The 23151-nt window shown below is 40.2% G+C and overlaps 1 protein-coding gene across 13 annotated transcripts in view; it reads right to left on the bottom strand.

Moving 5' to 3' along the window:
- The window catches only part of INVS (inversin), a 156989-nt gene that overhangs the window by 36000 nt on the left and 97838 nt on the right, over positions 1-23151 (bottom strand). For all 13 annotated transcript variants that reach the window (XR_013388165.1, XR_013388166.1, XM_077912688.1 and 10 more), the window contains 4 exons: positions 22375-22530; positions 21683-21912; positions 17562-17668; positions 9915-10127 (listed from right to left, as the gene is read on the bottom strand). Coding sequence is in view for 11 of the 13 variants with exons in the window: in XM_077912688.1 (XP_077768814.1) it covers positions 9915-10127; positions 17562-17668; positions 21683-21912; positions 22375-22530 (706 nt within the window). In the remaining 2 variants the exon portion in view is untranslated. The remainder of the gene's footprint in view (positions 1-9914; positions 10128-17561; positions 17669-21682; positions 21913-22374; positions 22531-23151) is intronic.

The raw sequence follows: 23151 nt of genomic DNA, 5'->3' as shown, positions 1-23151 counted from the left end.
ACTAAGTTATAGCAGATTTGGAAGAAAGAATGTAATTATCAGAATATATCATTAGAGCCTCAGTTTGTGAGCAGAAATAAATTAATATTTTAAAAAACTGATGGGAAAAAAAATAAAAAAATAAAAAACTGATGGGAAATATAAGAAAGGGAGACAGAACCTGAGAGACTCCGAACTCTGGGAAACGAACAAGGGGTGGTGGAAAGGGAGGTGGGCGGGGGGTGGGGGTGACTGGGTGACGGGCACTGAGAGGGGCACTTCACTGCATGAGCACTGGGTGTTATGCTATATGTTGGCAAATTGAACTCCAATAAAAAAATAAAAAATAAAAAACTGATGTATTAAAAAAATCTTCCAGGTGACGTATGGCCCACAACTGTGCAGTTCTCCAGAGCTGTGGCTCTTGATGTAAAAGTAGTGATCATTGCAGATAAGGGGGTGGGATTAGAATTGGGACTACGCATAGCCTGCATCCTATTTACATATTGCTGCCTTAAAACAAAAGCAACAATACCACTGCGAACGCACACATGCACAAAGACTATAGCCCGGGAGCAGAACATGATCGTACATGCATGTGTCCTTGGGGAATAAGGTCCAGCTCCACTGCTCATGGTCTGAGTTCAAAGGAATCTCAATTTACTCACTTTTATTTGGTAGATAAGGAAACTGAGGCAGAGACAAGTGACTTACCCATGACTGCATGGTAAACTACAGACAGCTGAGCTAGACCTCAGTTCTTTACCCCTCCCTATACCATTGACCGCAGTGACTGAGTTGTTTTTTAGAATTTGAATTTCACTTGATCCATTTCTATCATTTAAAAAATGAATTGGGTCAGGGGCACATGGGTGGCTCAGTCTGTTAAGCATCAAACTCTTGATTTTGGCTCAGGTCATGATCTCAGGATTGTGAGCTCGAGCTACACATTGGGCTCCATGCAGGGTGTGCAGCCTGTTTGAGATTCTCTCTCTCCTTCTGTCCCTGCTCCTCCCCTATGTCCACCTCTCAAAAAAAGAAAAAAAAAAAAAGAATGAATTGGGTCATATAGCTTCGGATATAACTTTTAGTCCTAAACCCTTAGACTCAATTGTCCTGAAACATGTTTTTTTCTCAAACTAATTTATTGCAGAATGTAGAAGATCTAATAATCTCCATGGGAGTTATGTTATAAATGTGACCTATTTTTGTCAAGTTTGGGAACAAATATCAGAAAAGGAACCAATGCTATTCTAGACTATATGAAAAATTAAAGAGAAAATTCTGCCTATGCACAGGAAGTAACATTTTAGCAGGAAATTTACTAACATAGAAGAATCTTAATGCCAATAAAATAGCCCTGCCTTTGGAGTCCAGGTTCCAAACTGTGGGCTGAAGGAACCAGGGCTGTGTCACCCAGGTGAAAAATGACGTAAGGGACACATTACTGCTGCAGATCTCTGAAGGGCCACTATGAGGCAGTAATGTGGCCTGGAGTCCCCCAAAACCAGACCTGAGTCCCAAGGATGGAGATTTCTACAAATGAGTCGCCTAGATGACAACTACAGAAATGGGCCAAAAAAGAACTCAGTGATCCAACGATTGCTTGGTGTGCAAAGAGTCAGATCAAGGGCCATAATTTAAATGACTTGAATGTCCAACGGCTTTAGCATCTCAGGACTGGGCATGTTTGTTTGCACAATGTGGCACAGACCTCCCTCTGGGCCCGTACAATTTAAGTCCTGGAAGGTGATGCTTTTTTGTACCCTCCAATGTGGCTTCCAATAGAGAATCATATTTGCTCAGTTTCAACAAGAAGAAATTAATTCTGTCAGAAACTGTAGAAAGAAGCAAGCTCTTCTTATTCCAGTGGAGTGTTCAAGCTGTCATTGCTACGAAGGCAGGACCTCAGAGAGGTTTGAAAGATGGAATTAAAATGGCTCTGACAGAAAAGGAACATCTACTTAGCAGGTCCCGTTGTACCAATTTAACTGGGCTTTGCCCTAATAATTTTTTTTTTTTTTTAAGATTCTAAAAATTTTATTTGAGAGAGAGAGAGAGCAAGCGCACAAGCAGGGGAAGGAGCAGAGGGAGAGGGAGAAGCAGACTCCCTCAAGCAGGGAGTTTGATACCAGGCTCTATTGCAGGACCCTGAGATCATGACCCAAGCTGAAGGCAGACACTTAACCAACTGAGCCACCCAGGTACCCCTGCCCTAATGATATTATTGTTTACAGTCTTGGTGTAGGCTTGGAACCAACTAATTTTTTTCAATTTTCTCAAAAATTTAGGAGGAATTTGGTGTGCACTGCCATGTTAGCTTTGAGAGTAATAGGAAGATTCTTTATTAAACTATGTTGCAGAATTGATGATGGTGACTTGGCATCACTCTTTCAACAGTTACTGAAACAACACTGAGCAATTGAACAAGCTCTGGGGTAAGAGAAAAACTGATTTGAGGCCTGGGTAAAAGGAAAAAAAAAAATAAAAGAAGCAGAGCTGTTGCATGCTGGCCTATCAAGATGGGTGCTGGCAGCTGGAGACAGCCTCCAGCAGTAAGTATGGCTGGTAGGAACCCGGGCTCAGGGTAGGACTGAGATTCACGTGCCATCTTTCTCCTTATGAGCTGTGTGATTTCAGGAGCGTTAACCTCTGTATGCTATTTTCCCCATCTGTGAAATGAGATTGAGGATAGCTATGAGGATGGAAATGAGGATGGGTAGTCCTACCTACCAAATGATTGTATGGATTTAATAAATTAACATTAAAGAAAGCACTATATAAATATAATTGATCACTATTACTTTTACGTAAAGCTGTTAAGATAAAGCTGCCCTGTGACAGGATCTGGATAGAAGTGAAGAAATCAGTGTTTGGCATGAGTGCCATGCAGTCTAAGAGCTTCCGGACTGGGCCTAACCATATTTTCAGAAATGCTCAATGTTGCAACTACACAACTCCCTTTTCTGTAAGAGCCATTTTAATCCTCTCTCTCTGACCTGTCGTAGGTCCCACATTCATGGCCATGGAAACTTCCGGCACTCCACTGGAAGGGGAGAGAGCCTGCTGTTTTCTGCAGTATATGATAGAATTTTCTTCTTCTCAAAACTGGGCAAATTCAACTCTGGGCAAACAGAAATTCGTGGAATCCACATGGTGGGGTCTCATGTTCAAGTATATGCAGTGGTGAACCCCTTTGCTCTTAGGCTTTTAAAAACCAGAATAAAGGGGGCACCTGGGTAGCTCAGTCAGTTAAGCATTTGCCTCGGGTTCAGGTCATGATCCCGTGGTCCTGGTATTGAGCCCTGTGTTGGGCTCCCTGCTTAGCAGGGGAGCCTGCTTCTCCCTCTCCCTCTGCCTCTCCCCTTTGCTCATGCACTGTCTCTCTCTCTCTCAAATAAATAAATGAAATCTTAAAAAAAATCAGAATAAAGGACTATCATAAACCTGTCAACTGGTAATTTGCTCATGATAAATATGGAGGGAGCTAGGAAGCCGAATGCACAAATCTAGAAGGACCAGTGTGTGTCATGAGGATAAATGGCACATAAATATATTTTCTGCCCAGGGAAGGCAGATAGATTAAAGTAGTACACTTAGAGATTCACAGGGTTGAAGGGGACTAAGCCTCCCACTTGGCTGAGGGGGAAACTAAGGCCTAGAATGAAAAACGACTCATGTAAAGTTTCAGGCTCACTGTAATGGTAGCGATTGAACATTTATGATTAAATGCTTATTAAATGTCAGGTATTTTAAGATATTGGAAATATGGAGACACAAATATAATCCCTGTTCCCAAGGAACAGACCATCTAGTGGGGAGTTGGACCCATATGCTCCTATAGATAGTTCTGCATGTGACGGGTTCTAGACGTGATGGGGGCTAACACAGAGGTACCTACACAGAGCTATGGGGGCTATGGGAGGCAGGCACCACCTGGGAAGAAAAAAAAAAAACCTAGAAAGAATGTCAAAATGAGAAAGAGGGAAGTGAGAGGTTGTTTTAGGCGGAGGCAAGAGCATAAGCAAGGACATGCAACCTAGCTCTCACAGAATCTTTGACTCAGAAGGGATCTCAACGACTAGTTCTTTATATAATTAAAAAAAATTCCTTGTATATTATCCCAAAGAGATGATAATTTCATTTCTGCTGAAATATTTCCAGTGAGAGGAAACTGATTACCTCACAAGACAGAAAAGGTTCTGCTCTAACCTTTTCAGTTGGTATTGTGCCCTACAGAGGGGGTTTGTGAGATTCTGTCTCTTTACTGTCGCTGAATAACAGGCTGAGGAATATCTGGGCTCTGACTTCCTCTTGAGGGAATAAGAAAATGTCATGTGTCTTAGAACCTTGGACTTATAGAATGTTAGAGCTGGGTGGGGTGGGGGGAGCTGAGATATCATTTAAACCAATGTTTTTTAAAAATCTCTTTGTGACTCATGGACCTTCTTTGAGATTATGATAAAAAATATATAGATCTTTACCACCCAAATAGTACATATGCTCACAATAGACAAATCACTATGTATAGCTTCAGGGCATGCATGGAGCCCCAAAGCCCATCCTGGACTAAGAAATCTTCATATTATTAATGGAAACTGAGGCTCAGAGAAGTGGGTGGCATGTAGTAGAACCATGGCAGTGTTTCCCCATGGGTCGGACCACAATTCAAGCAGAAGGGTCAGGGCTCTGCGTCAGCCCTGGAGAAACTCAGTGACAGCCTGAAGGTGTTCAGGGAGGTGGGCTGAAATTGGATCTATTATGATGAGAAGAGGAGACCTGGGGCAGGAGTAGGGATGCCAGGAGCACTTTCTTTAATGATTTGAAAGTTGGTTTATGGAAAAGGGGTTTAGACTTTTCTGTTTTGCTTCAAGGGGTATCTCAAGATTGAAAGGTAGGTAAGAATTTCTGCCAGATAGAACTGTCCATTACTATGGAATGTGCTGCCTGAATTCCTTGTCACTTGACTTTTTGAGGACACAGAACCACCTCCTTAGAAGGGACTGTAGCTTCACAAGAGTTTGAACTGAGTGACCCAAACTGGACTTGATCATGTGCCTCTGGGAGACACACAATCTCATACAGCAGCCAGGATGCAGCTCAGGTCTCCCAGAGCGCATGGAAAGTTATGGAAAGTGAAAATTAACAAGACAGGAAACAACAAATGCTGGAGAGGATGCAGAGAAAGGGGAACCCTCCTGCACTGTTGGTGGGAATGTGAACTGGTGCAGCCACTCTGGAAAACTGTGTGGAGGTTCCTCAAAGAGTTTAAAATAGATCTGCCCTACCCAGCAACTGCACTGCTGGGGATTTACCCCAAAGATACAGATGCAGTGAAACGCCGGGACACCTGCACCCCAATGTTTATAGCAGCAATGTCCACAATAGCCAAACTGTGGAAGGAGCCTCAGTGTCCATCAAAAGATGAATGGATAAAGAAGATGTGGTTTATGTATACAATGGAATATTACTCAGCCATTAGACACGACAAATACCCACCATTTGCTTCAACGTGGAGGGACCTGGAGGGTATTGTGCTGAGTGAAGTAAGTCAATCAGAGAAGGACAATCATTATATGGTTTTACTCTATGGGCAATATAAAAAATAGTGAAAGGGATTATAGGGAAAAGGAGAGAAAATGAGTGGGAAATATCAGAGAGGGTGACAAAACATGAGAGACTCCTAACTCTGGGAAACAAATAAGGGGTAGTGGAAGGGGAGGTAGGAGTGGGATGAGGTGACTGGGTGACGGGCACTGAGGGGGGGTCTTGATGGGCTGAGCACTGGGTGTTATACTATATGTTGGCAAATCGACTCCAATAAAAAAATATACAAAAAAAAAAAAAAAAGAAAGTGAAACATGAAGAAATGAGGAAAGTTCAGGATGGCTGAGCCCACACACCTGAGGGTGGGGCAGGTAGGGGGTCATGGAGAGAAATGGGCCTTAGAGACAGAAGTGGAGGCAGAGTGGTGAAGGGTTATGTAGCACCGTGGATGGTATTCAAGAGTGATGGCCTTCACAGAGTGGTGGGACAGAGGAATGAAGGCAAGAGCACATTTTAAGAGGAATTAACAGCATCAATGGGGGCAGCACCAGCCAGGGAAATAAGGAGGTGAGAAGAGACACCGACTGTGGTGGCGAGTTGCAGGTTTCACGGTGAAGCTGAAGTGACAGTGACAACAACACACAAATGGAAAGTGCTAGCAAGTCACAAAAGGACAGCGAAATGGAAATGCCCAGGAGGCAACTGATGATGTGGAATCAGAGTTCCAGGAGGTCAGGATGTGAGATGTGAGACAGAGTAATGGACTATCTACAGAGATGAAGTCACTCAAGTTTCAAGAGTAGATACCTTTCCAGTGGAAAAGAGTAGAGCACGAGGTGCAGCGTAAGGGCGAGTCTGCAGAGCTGACCTCAGTGAGGAGGTGGTGTGATTACGAAGATGTGAGAGGGAAAAGGCAGAAGAGAGCTGAGATTAGAGGGTGAAACAGAAACTCGGTGAAAAGGAAGCTTTTGGGGAGACGAGTGAGCAACATAAATACAGCCTTGTCTCGCGTGCATTCAGCCGCGTGCTGTGGCAGGTCAATTACAGCGATGTTCATTTCGGCAACAACATAGGTGGGGAGTATGAGTTATAAAGTGCTTTTAAGTGGATTATAGCTATTTCTTAAATAGTATTTTCTAAAAAACATGCCTCGGAAAATATGACTAAAACCTCACTCTCTCCCAATTTCTCTATCAGTAAATTAGAAGTCATTTTAAGTTTAATAAGTTCCTTTCACATCGTTGCTTTAAGGAAGGTGATGTGTGCCATCATCCTAAGATGCTACGCTGGGACCCCGAGGTGGCGTGATATGCCTGGGACGCCTGAGCCAGGGAGGCGCCGGTGGCAGCAAGGACCGAAGTTTTACCATTCTGATTTTTGTTCCTTAAAAGCGAAAACCAAGGCCAAAATTAAACACTGACTCAGATCTTAAGAAATCACTTTTGAGAAATAAAATTAAACAAATGCAATGAGTTTCTTTTCCATTTAAATATTTCCCTTGGAGCTCTATGGCACAAGGGCTGTAGGAGGTGATGACTGGACTGCACGAAATTTGTTTCCTTCCAATAATGACACCTAATAAAGGAGAGACTGGGGCTGAGAAAAAGGAAAGAAGATTATAAATTTCCAGTTAAGGCGATTTTAGATATTGTCACGGTAAGCACAGTCTCATGTAAAAGGGTTTTTAAAAATGAGCTTCAGAAACTAAGCCATAAGAACAAGGAGGATGCACCTTGGTGATGGTGACACTAACCAGGATAACAACTAACTGGGGGGGGATTGGACTAGATGGTTCCGGAATCCCTGTGCCCTTTCAAGCCCTCAAGGCTGGGAGTCACAAAAAACCTAGTTAGGAAAAAAAAAAATCTGTAAGCGTGTCCTGATGTGAAAGCCCTTCCTCCATATAGGAGCTCATCTAACAAATGGATTCTTGGTTCCCAGCTCCATGCTGACTAGCAGAGCCTGTCCACAAACTCTCTACCCAGGCATATGGCCTCTGCGCAAAGGAGGCAAAGGAGAGATGAAAGAGATTGAGATCATTAACTGTGAAGATTCGGGGGCTTCCACAGACCCAGAGGGTGCCTACGAGTCAGCTGGTCTAATCTGCCATGTGTCACAGGTGAAAACACCAGGACCGAGAGAGAGAAATGCTGTGTTCCACCACAGACCCTCTGTCCTGCTGGAAAAGGAGTGTGGGGGCTCCAGGGCCCCTCTCTACAGTAACAGAGCAGAACGGATTTGGACTAATATGCTCCTTTCTGGGGGGACATACAAAATCAGTCACATTGCCTTGTAGAATTCCACCTCATATTCAGGTAGGTGTGACTTCAAATTCTGAAAACAGATGCTCACACATTAAAAGTGGAGTTTATGAAAACACCAGATAGAAGCAAAAACAACATTCCAGCCCCTGCAGAGAGTATTTAACTTGCGACTCAGGATAATTTGCCACATGTATTACCCACTTAGAGTTGTCACTCTCCTGCGGAACTTTTATAAGGCCGAAGAAGAGGCATGTACAGAGGCCTTATGTTAAACTGGATTCTTTTGCAAAAGTGAAGAGAAGATGGCCTTATGAAGAGAAGAGTGCAGGATCAGATTTCCTAGGACGCCACCAACTGTGGTAGCTTCACTCACAGAAACTGCCATTTCCTCAGTCTTAACTACCCAAGCTGCCATTATGGTTAACGTCTCAGGTCACAGTGGTATTTACTTACTAAAATGGTTCGTCCTGCCTTCTATTATTATTTTAAATTATTCTTTATTACACTTATGCTTCCCCCTTGTGGGGAAGATATGGAAGGATTCAAGATTTGGAAACATTCAAGGTACAAGGATGTTACTCCCATCAAGAATCTTTCTGTTGTCTTTCCCATCAGAAAGAATGGGTTTCGGCATCTCTACCTACCAAAGCAAAATTCTTCGGCTACTTAAAATACCCAACGGGAGTTCTCATAAATTCTCTTCAGGAGCCACCACGACTCTTCTTCTTCCCCTAGTGGCCTGAGGTGATTTCTGAAAATGGTTCACTACTCGCTGGACCTAGAAAACCCTACAAAATCATGCAAATCAAGAGGTTTGAATCTTCACGTTCACTGTAAGAATACACATGACACTGCCCAGGCCACCACAGTTATGCATATCCAAAAAGCCACCAAGTACCAGAAGGATGTCACTCTGCAGAAGCAGTGTGAACCATTCCATTGCTATAATGGTGGAGTTGGGAGGTGTGCCCAGGCCAAACAGTGGTGGATGGCCCAAGAACAGTGCTGAATTTTTACTGCACATGCTTAAAAATGAAGACAGTAATGCTGAACTTAAGGGTTTAGAGGTAGATCGTCTGGTCATGAAGCACATCCAGGTGGACAAAGCCTCCAGGATATGGCATAGAATTTATAGGGTTCATGGTCAGATGAACTCTCCCTGCTGCACTGAGATGATCCTTACTGAAAAAGAGCAGACTGTTCCTAAACCAGAAAAGGAGGTTGCACCGAATAAAAAGATACCCCAGAAGAAACTGAAGAAACAAAAACTTATATCCTAGGAGTAAATTCTGCATAGAATAAATGCAAATAAAAGGAAGGAAAGAAGGAAAGAAGGAAGGAAGGAAGGAAGGAAGGAAGGAAGGAAGGAAGGAAGAAAAAAAAGAGAAAGAGTCCAACAAAGGTCTCCAAGGAGGAAAACCAAGGCATTATCCAAAAATCAATCATTTATGGTAAAATAATCACAGTGTGTATATAATAGGTACAAATGACTATTTTACACATTCTGTATCATTATCCAAAATAGTGTGATGTCCTTGAAGCAAGCACTTTGCTTTTAGTTACTTTTTTTCAAAGGCTTGAGACAAGAGTTTTATATGTACAGTAAGAATTTAGTCAATATTTCTTGAGTAAATGACATAATGTAGTACAGATTTGTGAAGGAATAGGTGGGGAGGGCTAGTTATTTTTACACAAGTTGGTTGCTTTAATCAAATCAAAACTAGACACTTCTAGTGAAGTAGGCGGGATATTGGTATCAGTTTCCTGTGGAAAGGCAGGAAAGGAAGGAGGAGGAGCAGTTACGTCCTTGCAGCTTCCTGTAGGCACCTTCCCACCCCCAACTCCTTGCCATGATGGCTGTGGTGGTGGTCTGTTCCTGTGTTGGAACATCAGGGACTAGCCTGGAGGGACAGCCACCGAGCAGGGATCGGGCCTTGGTCCTTCACTGCAGCCACAGTGCTCTGCACAGCCAGTGGGCAGAAGGGGGAAGGTGACATGGGTACAGGGGTCAACATGATCTCAGATCCTCCCCTGATTCCCCCTCCTGCCTGCTCCTGCCACCTGTCCCCTTCCACCCTGATTCCTGGGCTGTGAAGGAACACAGTCTCCATAGCCTGGACTTACTTGGCAGCAGCATCTTTTCTCAACTGTTCATGCTTCATGAGGAGATTTTTCCGGTCTCGAAAAGCCTTTCTGACCTTGTACCCTTTGTAGACGGCCTGGATTTTGAAGGCGGCGATGTCCTGTATGGCTGCGATGGACAGGGCACCGTGCTCCAACATGAACTGGATCACTTCATGGCGCTCACCAAGCAAAGCATAGTCAAGGGGAGTGTACCTGAAGCAGGAAGGTATTTTTTTTTAAGCGTTGGAATGTAATTTGAGGCATAGTTAAACTGGCAGTATTGTGTGCAGCAGAAGGAAATCTCATTCTGAGATGTGGACTGTTTCTCAGGCAAGGCTATCTTCAGTACTCCAGGGCTGTTCCTTTTTCCTCTGAGGGCACAAAACAAGGGTAGAGCTGGAGTTAGGTGCTTTGTGTCACTGATCATGATGATTCCTGAGTTTCACTTGCTGGCTCATAAACTGGGGGCTGCAGGAACACGTGATCACTTTTCTTCTCCCCTATGTGCCAAATAATACCCCATGCCTATCTAAAAAGTACTGTGGATAGTATCCTGTGAGATTCATAAGTTTAAGCCCATAGCTACTGATGGTTTATGCTTATGAAGAAAAAATACATCTCCAAACCAAGAGATTTAGTATATGATAAGGATGGCCCTTTAAGTCAGAAAGCATGGCTTATTAAGTAGTGTTGGGACAATGGCATAGCCATCTGGAAAAAAGAGATTCTTATATCACATTTTACACCAAAAGGAGTTCTGGATGAAGCAAAGACCTAAAAAGAGAAAAAGAAACCATGGAAGTACTAGAAGAAACTATGGAAGATTTTTAAAAATTGGAATGGGAAGGTCTCTTCTTTTTTTTTTAAGATTTTATTTATTTATTCATGATAGAGAGAGAAAGAGAGAGAGAGAGAGAGAGAGAGAGAGAGAGAGGCAGAGACACAGGCAGAGGGAGAAGCAGGCTCCATGCCAGGAGCCCGACGTGGGACTCGATCCCGGGACTCCAGGATCACTCCCTGGGCCAAAGACAGGCACTAAACCGCTGAGCCACCCAGGGATCCGGGGAAGGTCTCTTCTAATAAAAATGATCCAAAACTCAAAACCATTAGAGAAGATTGATAAATCCATCTACATAAAAATAACAAAATTCTGTAGGGCAAAAAATACCAAAAACAAAGATAAAAGTCCCCAGAATAGAAAATACTAATGGCTTCTAAATATATAGAAATATGTTCAATCTTACTCATTTGAGAGAAATACAGATTAAGACTAACAGGGAGAGTACTTTAATGATCAGATTAATGAGGATCAGAAAGTTTAATAACACACTGTGCTGGCAAGGATGCAGAGACTAGCTCTCTATGTGCTACTTTAATCTTTAGAAAGAACAATTTGGCATTATCTATCAAAATTACTCATGCATCTGCCCTTTGACATGTCCCTTGCAGGCATATATCCTACAGACTTGCTCTTGTGTGTGAGATGCTTTCTTTACAAGGGTATTCACAGAAGCACAGTTTGAAATAGTACAAGAGTGGAGACAACCTCAGTATCCATCAATGGAACACCTCTTGCAATAAATATGGGCCATTCGTGTGATGCAGGCATCCGTATAATGCAGCCACAGCTGTGCTCTGGCATATGGATAAATAAGGAATAAAGTCCAGGATGTCTTGTTAAATGAAGGGAAAGAAAAAAAAATTAAGAAACAGAACAGTATTGGGGCGTTTCAGTGGCATAGTCAGTTAGGTGTCCAACTCTTGGTTTTAGCTCAGGTCATGATCTTAGGTTCATGAGACTTAGTCCCACATTGGGCTCTGTGCTCGGCACAGTCTGCTTGAGACTCTTTCTCTTTAAAATAAATAAAATAAATCTTTTAAAAACAGAGCAATATTAAGGGATGCTCCATTTGTATAAAAAAGAACATATCCCCATATGCTTATCTCACGTAAAATATATCTCTAGAAGTTTACCAAGAAACTCGTGATAGTGACATCCCTGGGGAGGACGCTGGTTGTCTCAAAGGCAGGGGTGGGAGGGACATTTTGTTTTCATGCCTTTTAAATTGTTTACGCTGTGCATACCTTTTTGACAAATATATTATTTAGAAAAGATGAGTTGTATTGGCAGATGGTTATATATTTGAATCTCAACTGGCTACCTTCTAGATGTATAATTTTAGGTAAATTCTTTTCTTACAATATACCTTTTCTATTTTTAGAAATATAAACTAATCAGATAAATACATAGAATAACACAGCGGTCATCTGTATTCCCACCCTGAGAATTAACCACTGTTATTATCTCAGCAGGTGTTATTTTTTAAAAAGATTACTTTGTAATAATGACACATATTTAAAGAATTCAAAGAGTGCAAAAAATATAAAAATTGAAGTAAAAAAAAAAAAAACAAAAACCAACAAGCCAATTGTACCTTCCAACAATGGTAATGCTGTCACTTCTTAACCAACCTAGCTTTCCTCATTACAGACTTGGCTTGAGGAGAAAAAGGAAATAATAAATACAAAGAAGATATCACTGTGCCTGGCATAAAAGAAGCAATTAATAAATGTCAGCTATTGTCGTTCTTATTATAGGACATGCACTTGCAGCAGGGTTTGTGATACCACGGTTGTGCATCATCAATATCATTGCCACAGGACCCAAACTAGTAGTTATGACCACCTAATGACTGCCACTGATCTGATTCCTCTCTGGGTGGCTGTTACTAATCCAATGCAATCAGAGGTGTTAGGAAGAAATAATCAGCTGATTTATGAAGTGGAAACACTGATGATTATATGGATGCATGATTAGACACAAAAAAATCATCCAGTGATTATAGAAATTTTCTCTCTTCAAAACTCACCTGACAGTTACAGTCAGACATAAAAGGAGAAAATTTTTCATATAAGCAAAGGTGGTTTGGTCACTTCTGGAAGGAAACTGAATTCAGAAAGAAATCCCAAATGCTAAAATTAAGAAACTTTCATTTTAGGACATCTTGATTTGTCTCTACTGTCCAGGGACCAGAAGGCCATAAAGTAGAGGTGCCTCCATAAACTTTAAAATGTTATTTATAAGTAGATGGCATCTTATAAGTTCAGAAGAACTTTAAAATTTTTCACTATATATTTTATTTTTAAAAACTTTTCTTATTTTTAAAAATTTTAATTCCAGGGTGGCTCAGTGATTTAGCGCCTGCCTTCAGCCCAGGATGTGATCCTGGAGTTCCGGGATCGAGTCCCACATCAGGCTCCCTGCATGGAGCCTGCTCCTCCCTCTGCCTGTGTCTCTGCCTTCCTCTCTCTCTGTCTCTCAAGAATAAATAAATAAAATCTTTAAAAAATTTTTTAATTCCGGTATAGTTAATATACAGTGCTAAATTAGTTTCAGGTAGGTGTACAATATAGTGATAGAATGATCAAGATAAATGTAATCACTATATATTCTAAAATGCCTTCATGACTGTACTCTCCCCAATGTAAAAAATGATCAGAGCCACAGAACTCCATGATATTAGAGCTAAATGGAATTTTAGAGGAATTTTATCCTATCACCTTCCTTTTATAAGTATGTAAACAGATCCAGAAAGATTAAGCAACTTGCTGAAGTTCCCTAACTAGTTCCCTGCAGAACCCACACCTGAACTAAGACTGGATGACTCCCTGTTCCTTCCATAGCACATCTATCAGTTCTTGAAAATAAATCTCCTACAGAACAAAGCTGTGGGGTGCCTGGGTGGCTCAGTCAGTTAGGCGTCTGCCTTTGACTCAGGTAGTGATCTCAGGGTCCTGGGATCAAGCCTCACATTGGGCTTCCTACTCAGTGGGGAGTCTGCTTCTCCCACTCCCCCTGTGCGTACTCTCTTTTTCTCTTATTTTCATGTTTGTGCTCTCTCAAATCAATCAATCTTTTAAAAAAAGAATGAAACCGCTTCTCAGATCAATGTACAAATAACATATGTATTTAGCAAGCTTGATCATCTTTTCTATAATTACTCATACAGAGTATCTTTCACAGATTATACAAGCAGGATTATCGAAGTCTGGTTTATGAAAGGAAGGCCTAACCTCTAATTTTACCAGAACTCTCAGGCTGCTTGTGGACGGAAAATTGCAATTTCAAGTATTTTAAATATCTTGATCATGGAAAAGTTGTATTTTTATTATAAGAAACTTTGTAAGCATAAACAAAAGTAGAGAGACTGGCATAATAAGCACTTATATGCTCACTACACAAATTTAACAAGTGGCAACATTTCTGCTACATTTGCTTCCTCTAACCCCTTCCTTATTATTTTTCCTGAACTGTTTTAAAGCAAATTCTAGAACTCCTATCATTTAATCTCTTTGCATTTGAGTATTCTTCAGTAAATAATATGGACATAAGCACAATGTCATTATGGTATTAGCAAAATTAACAGGGATTCCTTAGCAAAATCTAGTACCCACTCCAAATACAAACTTCCCCAATTTTCTCAAAAATGTCTCTCTTATAATTGGCTTATTCAAATTAGGATTCTTCATCAATTTTTGATTCAGGGAAACACAGTCCAAATATATAGAAAGATTTTAAGACTAAAGTCTATGCCCTAGTGTTTCAGCATTGACCATATTGTAATTATTACTCCTGAAACTTTTTGCACCCCAAATTCAATTTAGAGACATTCAAGTGCTGTGAATATTCCCATCGATGTTGGAGTCGTGGTTGTCAGATAGTTATTGACTAGAAGCCAGCAGTAGCTGGCAAAAATTATGTCTATACGGTACACATCAAGTGGTTGGTGTCAATGCATGAGAAGTAAAAATTAGCACTACATTGATGGTAACCAGTCAAGAAACAATGTAGATAAAGACAAGATGCAAGATACAATTGGACTTGCCATGCAGGAATGGTCTGAAGGGATGAGTGGAATGCCTAAACTGGAATGTCAATAAACATAAAAGGCAGTGCCAGGTTCTGACATTTGTACATCAAGGTGCATTGCCAATGAAACATCAGAGGAGACTGGGATATTGCCACTGCCCATCTTCATCTATAGACTGGCAAGTACAGTTAGGGTGATTTTTCCTGGGGTCTGTTGGTCTGTAATTAACATATGTTTACTCTAGGAGGCAGTAAGCACCTTAATTCCCACTCTTCCTTAGGCCTGAAATTCAAGTCTTACCATAAAAATGGGAATTGAATTACAAAAGTCAATGTTATTTAAAAAAAATTTTTTTTGAAGATTTTATTTAATTATTCATGAGAGACACAAAATGAGAGAGAGAGAGAGAGAGAGAGGCAGGGACACAGGCAGAGGGAGAAGCAGGCTTCATGCAGGGAGCCCGACGTGGGACTCGATCCTGGGTCTCCAGGATTACGCCCCAGGCCAAAGGCAGGGCCAAACTGCCGAGCCACCTGGGCTGCCCAATGTCTATTTTTTTTTTTGTTTGTTTGTTTCCTAAGAAAATAGCAATTAGACAGTAAATACTGTTACAGATTAAATCCTTCATAATAGAAATAAATCACCACTAATTCTTAGGATTCTTAATCTCCCCCCACCCTTTTTTTAGGGTTTCAAAGAGAGAAAACTTCTGTTCTCTCACATATCTGCTTTAATGTCAAAACCTCAGCCTTGAGGATTCTGCTTGGCTTTCCACCTTCCTTAAATGTCCAAACCCCTATATCTTTGAATCTTTTTGATTTTAAAGTTGTCATTTGAATATAATAGAGTGAGTTCTTTATATAACCCCTCTCAAAGTAAGACATACTAGTCAGATTTATCTAATTACACACTCAAAGAATTCCAGAAGTTACTAATGCAGGTACTTAGCAGGGGATGCTACTGGGAACCTGAAAGCACGAACCTAATGATACAACAGTTATTTACTGAGCATTTACTTACTGAGAAGCACTGTGAGCAACACAGGGATGACAATGATCTTCAGGAGTTCTCCACTAACATGGCAGACAGATCACATAAAATTATAATATAAAGTGAAATGTGCTAAGTGATCTACAAATTCACACTGTATGGGGAGAACATCATTTGGAACACATGCCTCTGGGATCAAAACTATCTTCTTAGATGAGATTGCATTTGAATGGAGGCAGGACATGATTAACAATTGCATTAGAAATACGGTTTAGGGAGGCTACTTTGGAAGCAGACGAACTGAATGATAGTTCAAAGGGGAGAAAACAGCGAGAAGGCATTGCGACAGCCCCCAGAACGAGGCGGAGAGGGCAAGATTCAGAGGATGGTGTTGGTACTGAAGAGGAGATGACAGCAGTAACCCAGGAGATATTGGGTCTGAGGGACAGATTTAGAACTCACCAGCACCCAGGTGACTACCGAAGCCTTGATGGTAGGTCAGAGAGCCAAAGAAGTGCACTGAGAGAAAAGACCCAGTCCCTGAAGAGTGTCTATATTTAAAAAATAAAAAATAGAAAAGGAAGCAAAAAAAAAAAAAAAAATGGAGGAGCAGACACGACTGGCAGAGAATCAGGAAAATACACTGTCGCAGAAGCTTAGATAAGATACAGTCTCAGTAAGGTAAAGAAGAGGGGTCAACAGAACCAGGTGAATGCAGACAGGCCAGTGCGAGTAGACAGAGGGACCAACGTAGGATTTATCAGTGAGTCTGTCAGTGACCATTCAACATGGTTTCAGTGTCAATGTGAGGATGGAAGTCAGACTGCAAAGGCACAAACCATGAGTAAGAAGAAATGGGGCAATGCAGACACTCCAAGAGAAGATGAGCTTTATAGGAAGAAGAAACAAACCTCAGAAAATAAGTAAAATGGAAAATAACAGGTGGAGGCCATCATTAATGGGGAGTGGTTCTGAAAGAAATGGGAGAGATGAAGGGTTCCCCCAGAAAGAAGGAGTGGGTTTCCTGAGACAGGTGGCCTAGACACAGTCCTTCCTTCTCCACAATGTCAACTGTCTCCTGAAAGAACTGGTGATGGCTATGAGGGGTGACATGGGGTCATAGCAGGAGCCACTGCAGTTATAGCATCCATGAACGACAAGCAAAGCATGGACCCAGATGGGTGGAGCTCAGGTGTGGAAGTCTTATCACAAACTTGGTTGTCACCTACAGATGATCAGAATCTTCTTAGATCCAAGACTGCCAAGAATCTCTCCTGTTTAGAATTCACACCGTGTCTGGCCCTCTTTATTTGGCCTGGGCCCTGGGGTGTAACTCCAGCCTCGCTCTTATATTATTCAATCATCTCACATTTTCCTTATTTTTTCATGCCACATGGTGGCACCTCTGTCCACTAACTAGTATTACCTTGTTCATCAAGAGAAATGTCCTGGACATATGACACATTCCTAGGACTGGTCAGTCTAGCCTCCCCTGAGGTTTTGCCAGCCACAAGCCAGAAGAACATGTTTCTCTATTTGTAATTTGTGAGCTTGCCAGAGGTAAACCTAAAGTTCTGAACAATTTTAAAAATCCCATGATTCTAAATCAACACTAGATGGAAATTTTGCTCTTTTCTTCTGGTTTAGGATTTCTTAGTGTAGCATTTCCTTATGAGTATACTTAGTACTTTTGAACGAGTATCTCAACTTGAGATTTTTTAATGTAGCAGAAAGGAGGTGAGTTGGACAACAATACTTTCTTATTTTCTTTTTATCAATAGCTTACCTTTCTTCATTGTTTTCCATCTGATTAGGAAAAGCAGCAAAGTCTAGTAGTAATTTAATGGCATCGAGGTATCCGTTGTTACAGGACCAGTGCAAAGCTGTTCTTCCCTATAAGCATGAACAAAAATCAGATATATCTGGAGTAGGTATTTTTGGACACATAGTTATTTATGCTAACTAAAAAATAGAAACAATTCTCCCAAATTACCTAATTATAAAAAGGGAGAAAATGGATGGTATCTTAAGTAAGTGATCAAAATTAATATCATGTAAAGAGGCATCATGTGTTTCCAGAGGTAATACCCTGAGAAGGATTCATTATCACTTGTATAATATTCCAACCAAAAATGTAAAACTTAAACTGAATTATGAGGAATCATAAGGCAAACTCAAACTGAGTGAGATTCTACAAAATAAATGGCCTGTATTCTTAAAAAAAATCGATATTATGAAAGATAAAGAAGGCATGAAGCATTACTAGAAATACAAGATAGATATTTCACAGTTTTAAAGGGGTCAAAGAGGAAAATGTAATAATCCTAAATCTGTATGCATCTAATAACACAGCTTTTAACATATAGAACAAAAAATGACAAAATTAAAAGGAGATATGGTCAAATTCATAATCACAGTGAGAGATTTTTAACCCATCTTTTATAATAGGTCATAGAACAAATAAATAAAACGAGAGTAAAGATACAGAAGACCTGAACAACACAGTAAAAAACTTTGAACCAAGTGATACATATAAAACGCTGCATCCAACTAATGACACAATTGGCATTCTTTTCGAGTGTACATAAAACATTTCCAAAAGCAATTCATATATACTGGGTCACAAAGAAAGCCTCAAAGGACTTTGAAGGATTAAAATAATTCTGAAATAAAATAAAATAACTGTTATTCTGTTTTCTGACCACAGTAAAGTTACAAATCAGTGTGGTAGACAGAATAAATGTTTACATCCTAATCTCTGGAATCTGTAACTCTTTTATGTTACTGGAAAGGGGAAATAAAGATTGTAGATGGAATTAAGGGTGCTAATCAGCAACCTGAGATGGGGAGATTATTCTGGATTATCTGAACAGGCCCAGTGTAATCAGAAGGGTCCTTTTAAGGAAAGGAAGGAGGCAGGGAGGCAAGTGTCAGAGTAATGTGAAAGACTCAGGCAGTCACTGCTAGCTTTCAAGATGGGGGAATGGGGCCACAAGCCAGGGAATGAAGGCAGTATCTAGAAGCTGGAAAAATGAAAGAAAGAGATTCTCCCCTAGAGTCTCCAAAAGGAATGTAGTCTTGCCAACACCCTGATTTTTAGCTCATTAAGTCCCATTTTGGACTTTTAACATCCAGAACAGTAAGATAATAAATTTGTGTTGTTCTAAGCTACTAAGTTTGTGGTAATTTGTTATCACAGCAAGAGGAAACCGATATAACCATTAACCAAAAGATAATGAGCAAATGCCCAAATGCCTGGAAATTAAACAATATACAGCTAAATAATCTATGGGTCAAATAACAAATCTAAATAGAAACTAGAAAATGTTTGAGCTGAATTATAGTGATGGTAGAGCTTACCTAAACTTCTAGGATAAAGTTAAAGCAGTGCTTAGAAGAAGCATGCTTAAGTACATACACTGGAAATGAATACTGAAAAAATTCAATGATTTAAACTTTTATCCAAAGAATCTTTAAAAAAATTGGTAAATCAAACCTGAGGAAAGTAGATGGCAGGAAATAATAAACAGTAAACACCAATGAAATAGTAAACAATTTAAAATATAGAAAATCAACAAAGAAGTTATTCCTTTGAAAAGATGAACAAGATGAAAAATATTTTTCAAAAGAAAAGAGGGATCCCTGGGTGGCACAGCGGTTTGGTGCCTGCCTTTGGCCCGGGTGCGATCCTGGAGACCCGGGATCGAATCCCATGTCGGGCTCCCGGTGCATGGAGCCTGCTTCTCCCTCTGCCTATGTCTCTGCCTCTCTCTCTCTCTCTGTGTGACTATCATAAATAAAAAATAAAAAATAAAAAAAATAAAAAAATAAAAGAGATGATACACATTACCAATATATGAAATGAATAAGAGGAAATGACTATATGTCCAACAGTCATAAAAAAGGTAATAAATTATATGACCAACTTTATGCAAATACATTTGCTATGTTAATAAAATGGATATGTTTCTCAAAAAATGTAATTTACCAAAACGGAAAAAATAATTAGAAATCTGAATGGTCTTGTAATTATAAGTGATACTGAATCAGTTTTTAATACTTTTTACACAGAGGATATCCCTAGACCAGATGTCTTCACCAGGGAATTCTTCCGAACATTTTTTTTTCTTCCGAACATTTAAGAAAAATGTAGTATCAATACCACACACATTCTTTAGGAGAATAAGAGGAACTACTTCCTGATTCTTTTTAACTCACCATATCAAGAGCAAAGAGGTGAAAAATCATGTGATCATGTTAAAAGATACAGAAATAGTATCTGACAAAAACAGCTAATTGTGAATAAACAAACTCAATTCTCAGTAGCTAGAAATATCTCTACCTATAGCAAATATCATATTCAATGGGGAAATATTTAAAGCTTTCCCTTTGAGAAGCCAGAATGAATTAAGGATGTCAACTATTATCAATTCTATTCGACATTGTATTGGAGTTATTAGTTCAATAAGGCATACTATTCACAAATGAAATGATATTTATAGCAGATAATCCAAAACAGTATACATAAAAACTAAATAGAACTGGAAAGTAGCTTAGTAAGCTACTTCTGTAAGTCAGCTTAGTAAGCCAGCTTCTGTAAGAAACTGTAAAAAAAAAAAAAGTAAAAGGTACTACAGATTACAAAAGATTCATTTCTAGTAACATATGTACAAGGACCATATTTTACATGTTTTTCATTATGTTACTTTTACATATAGGAACAATCTTGATAAATATTTATTGAATGAATTAATAGAAAATATATTTTCTGGCTTGGAAAACATAATATGCTAGTATTTTTGAAGACTTAATGTAATTATAGTAGCAACAAAAGTCAATACTGGTTAAACTGAGAGAAGTCAATACAGTACTACATAGCTGAGGAAGTGGATATTAACCCACATAGTTTAGAAATCAGTTGGATGGGGGCGCCTGGGTGGCTCAGATGGTGGAGCGACTGACTCTTGATTTTGGTTCAGGTCATGATCTCAGGGTCCTGAGATGGAGCTCCCCCTCATCTCATCAGGCTTTGTGCTCAGTGGGGAGTCTGCTTCTCTCTCTCCCTCTCCCTCTGCCCCTCCTCCTGCTCATGTGCATGCATACTCTCTCAAATAAATAAATAAATAAATAAATAAATAAATAAATAAATAAATAGAATCTTTTTAAAAATCATGTCAACAGTATATATCAGAGCCCAATCACATTCATATACCAATAATAAATAATCTCAGGGGAAATTATTCTAAGGAAACAATAAGAAAAGTTAAATGCACAACAATGATTAATGAAACATGATCTGTAATAACAAAAAAGTACCCAGCGATAGGAAGTTACTTAATTCTAAAATTGGGGTTACAGGCAGTGTTTGGACCCTGACTCCCCACAACAACCCAGACCCTGTTGTCACCTTGTAGTGTAGTTGGGTAAGCTCCAGGAATTTCACTTTTCTTCTCTATAAATACGAATAATAACTGCAACTCCTTTAGGAGCTGCTGTGAGGATTGGATGAGTCATTCAACATAAAGTTCCTAGAACCTTGGAATACTCAGCATCTACGATTATGCAGAAGGTTATACACCAAATGAGAAAATATTAGTGATAATTTTAAGTGAACAAGGCAAAATGTGGTTTGTGAAATATTATATATGCATATGTATACACATACATACATATGTCATAGTTATAAAATTAGTCCCATTCTGTATTATGACTTTGTTATAGTGTATATGGATATATGGACAAGACCTAGAAGGAAAATAGAGAAAAATAAAACTCGTTTTCAGCTTATAAATTTGTAAGTGATCCCTTTATTTGGCAAAATGTTGTTTTGCTTTATTTTAGTTAATGAAAAAGAAATACTCCAAACACCCAGTAGCAAACAACATAAAAAAGACTTAGAATTTCTACCTCTTTGTCTTGAATGTTGGGGTCTGCATTATTTTCCATGAGCACTGCCATGCAGTTGATGTAGCCACCGTATGCAGCACACTGCAGAGGGGTTCGTCCTGCATAATCTTGCACGTTTGGATTGATCTTATTTTCTATCAATATCTGGCAAACATCAGCATTTCCTCCTAGTGCTGCCCAATGTAGAAGGGAGTGTCCGTCTTGATCAACTAAATCTACTCTCGCTCCACCTGAAAAAGCAAACATATCATGAAAATGTCCAATAGAGAGAGCGCTGATCAAAAAGAATAGAAGTCTGAAAAATGTAACAACAGTCCCTTAAATGCTTTCCTCTTAGCACACTGCATCTGTATATATTACCTACTTCAGATTTTTACAATGAGCCCATAAGTTGGTCAGGGCCAGGGTCATTTTTCTTTTATACAAAATGAAACTGAGGATTGGGCAGGTGAAGTGGCTTTTCCAAAATCACACAACTGCCAACAGGTGAAGCTCCTAGTGGACAGCAGGTTTACACACACAAACACACACAGACACACACACAGCAGGTGTGTGTAGGGGGTGGAAACACCACTTTTCCCTCCATCCTTCCACCCAGGCAGCCCTCTGCTATGTAAGCTGGTTTCAAACGGTGCCCGCAAGAATGCCTACCTTGGGAGAGTGACTTGCTAGAGCCACTCTTAATAACCAACCTTTAATAAGTGTCTGAATCACATCTTTGTGTCCCATCTCACAGGCTCGGAAAAGTGGAGTGTGCTTCATGACATCAGTGGCATCTACTTGAGCGTTATTTTCCAACAATAATTTCACGGTGCTGACATGGCCAGAAAGGGCAGCAGCATGTAAAGCTGAAAGGGAGCGAAAGAACGCAAGGACTCTTTGATAACAACTTCACCTTCTTCTTATTCTAACTGTGTGCCTTTTCCTCTTCTGATGTCCTCGTCATTTTGGCTAAATGCAATTTAATCTTAAGGATTCTCTATTGTTCACTTCTAGATATTTCAGTCTATTTTTTTTTAAGATTTTAATTATTTATTAGGGAGAGAGCACGAGTGGGGGGAGCAGCAAAGGGAGGGAGAAGCAGGCTTCCCCCCTGAGCAGGGAGCCTGATGGGGGCCCAATCCCAGGACCCTGGGCTCCTGACCTGAGCCGAAGGCAGATGCTTACCCCACTGAGCCACCCAGGTGTCCCTCAGTCTTCCTTTCTAGTCATAGTTGCTACTCACACCTTTGCCCTTTTCTTCCACCTTTCTCATCTCACTGTCTCTTCCTTTCCTCCTGATGGTCTGAAATGCTTTCCTTTCCTCGGTTACAACTTTATTATCTTTTCCTCCCTCTAAGAGGATAAGGGAACAAAAAATGACAAAGAGAAATGATTTAAGTGACACAGCCAATTCTGCCCACCAACCCACTCGATAAGCATATGCCCGAGGGTTGGTGTGACGAGAAGTGTCAATCTACCGGCCCTTC

This window comes from Canis aureus, chromosome 10 (assembly GCF_053574225.1).
Source record: "Canis aureus isolate CA01 chromosome 10, VMU_Caureus_v.1.0, whole genome shotgun sequence".
NCBI classification, from domain to species: Eukaryota; Metazoa; Chordata; class Mammalia; order Carnivora; family Canidae; genus Canis; species Canis aureus.
Note: the sequence above shows the minus strand (reverse complement) of the source record. Positions and strands in the feature narration are given on the sequence as shown.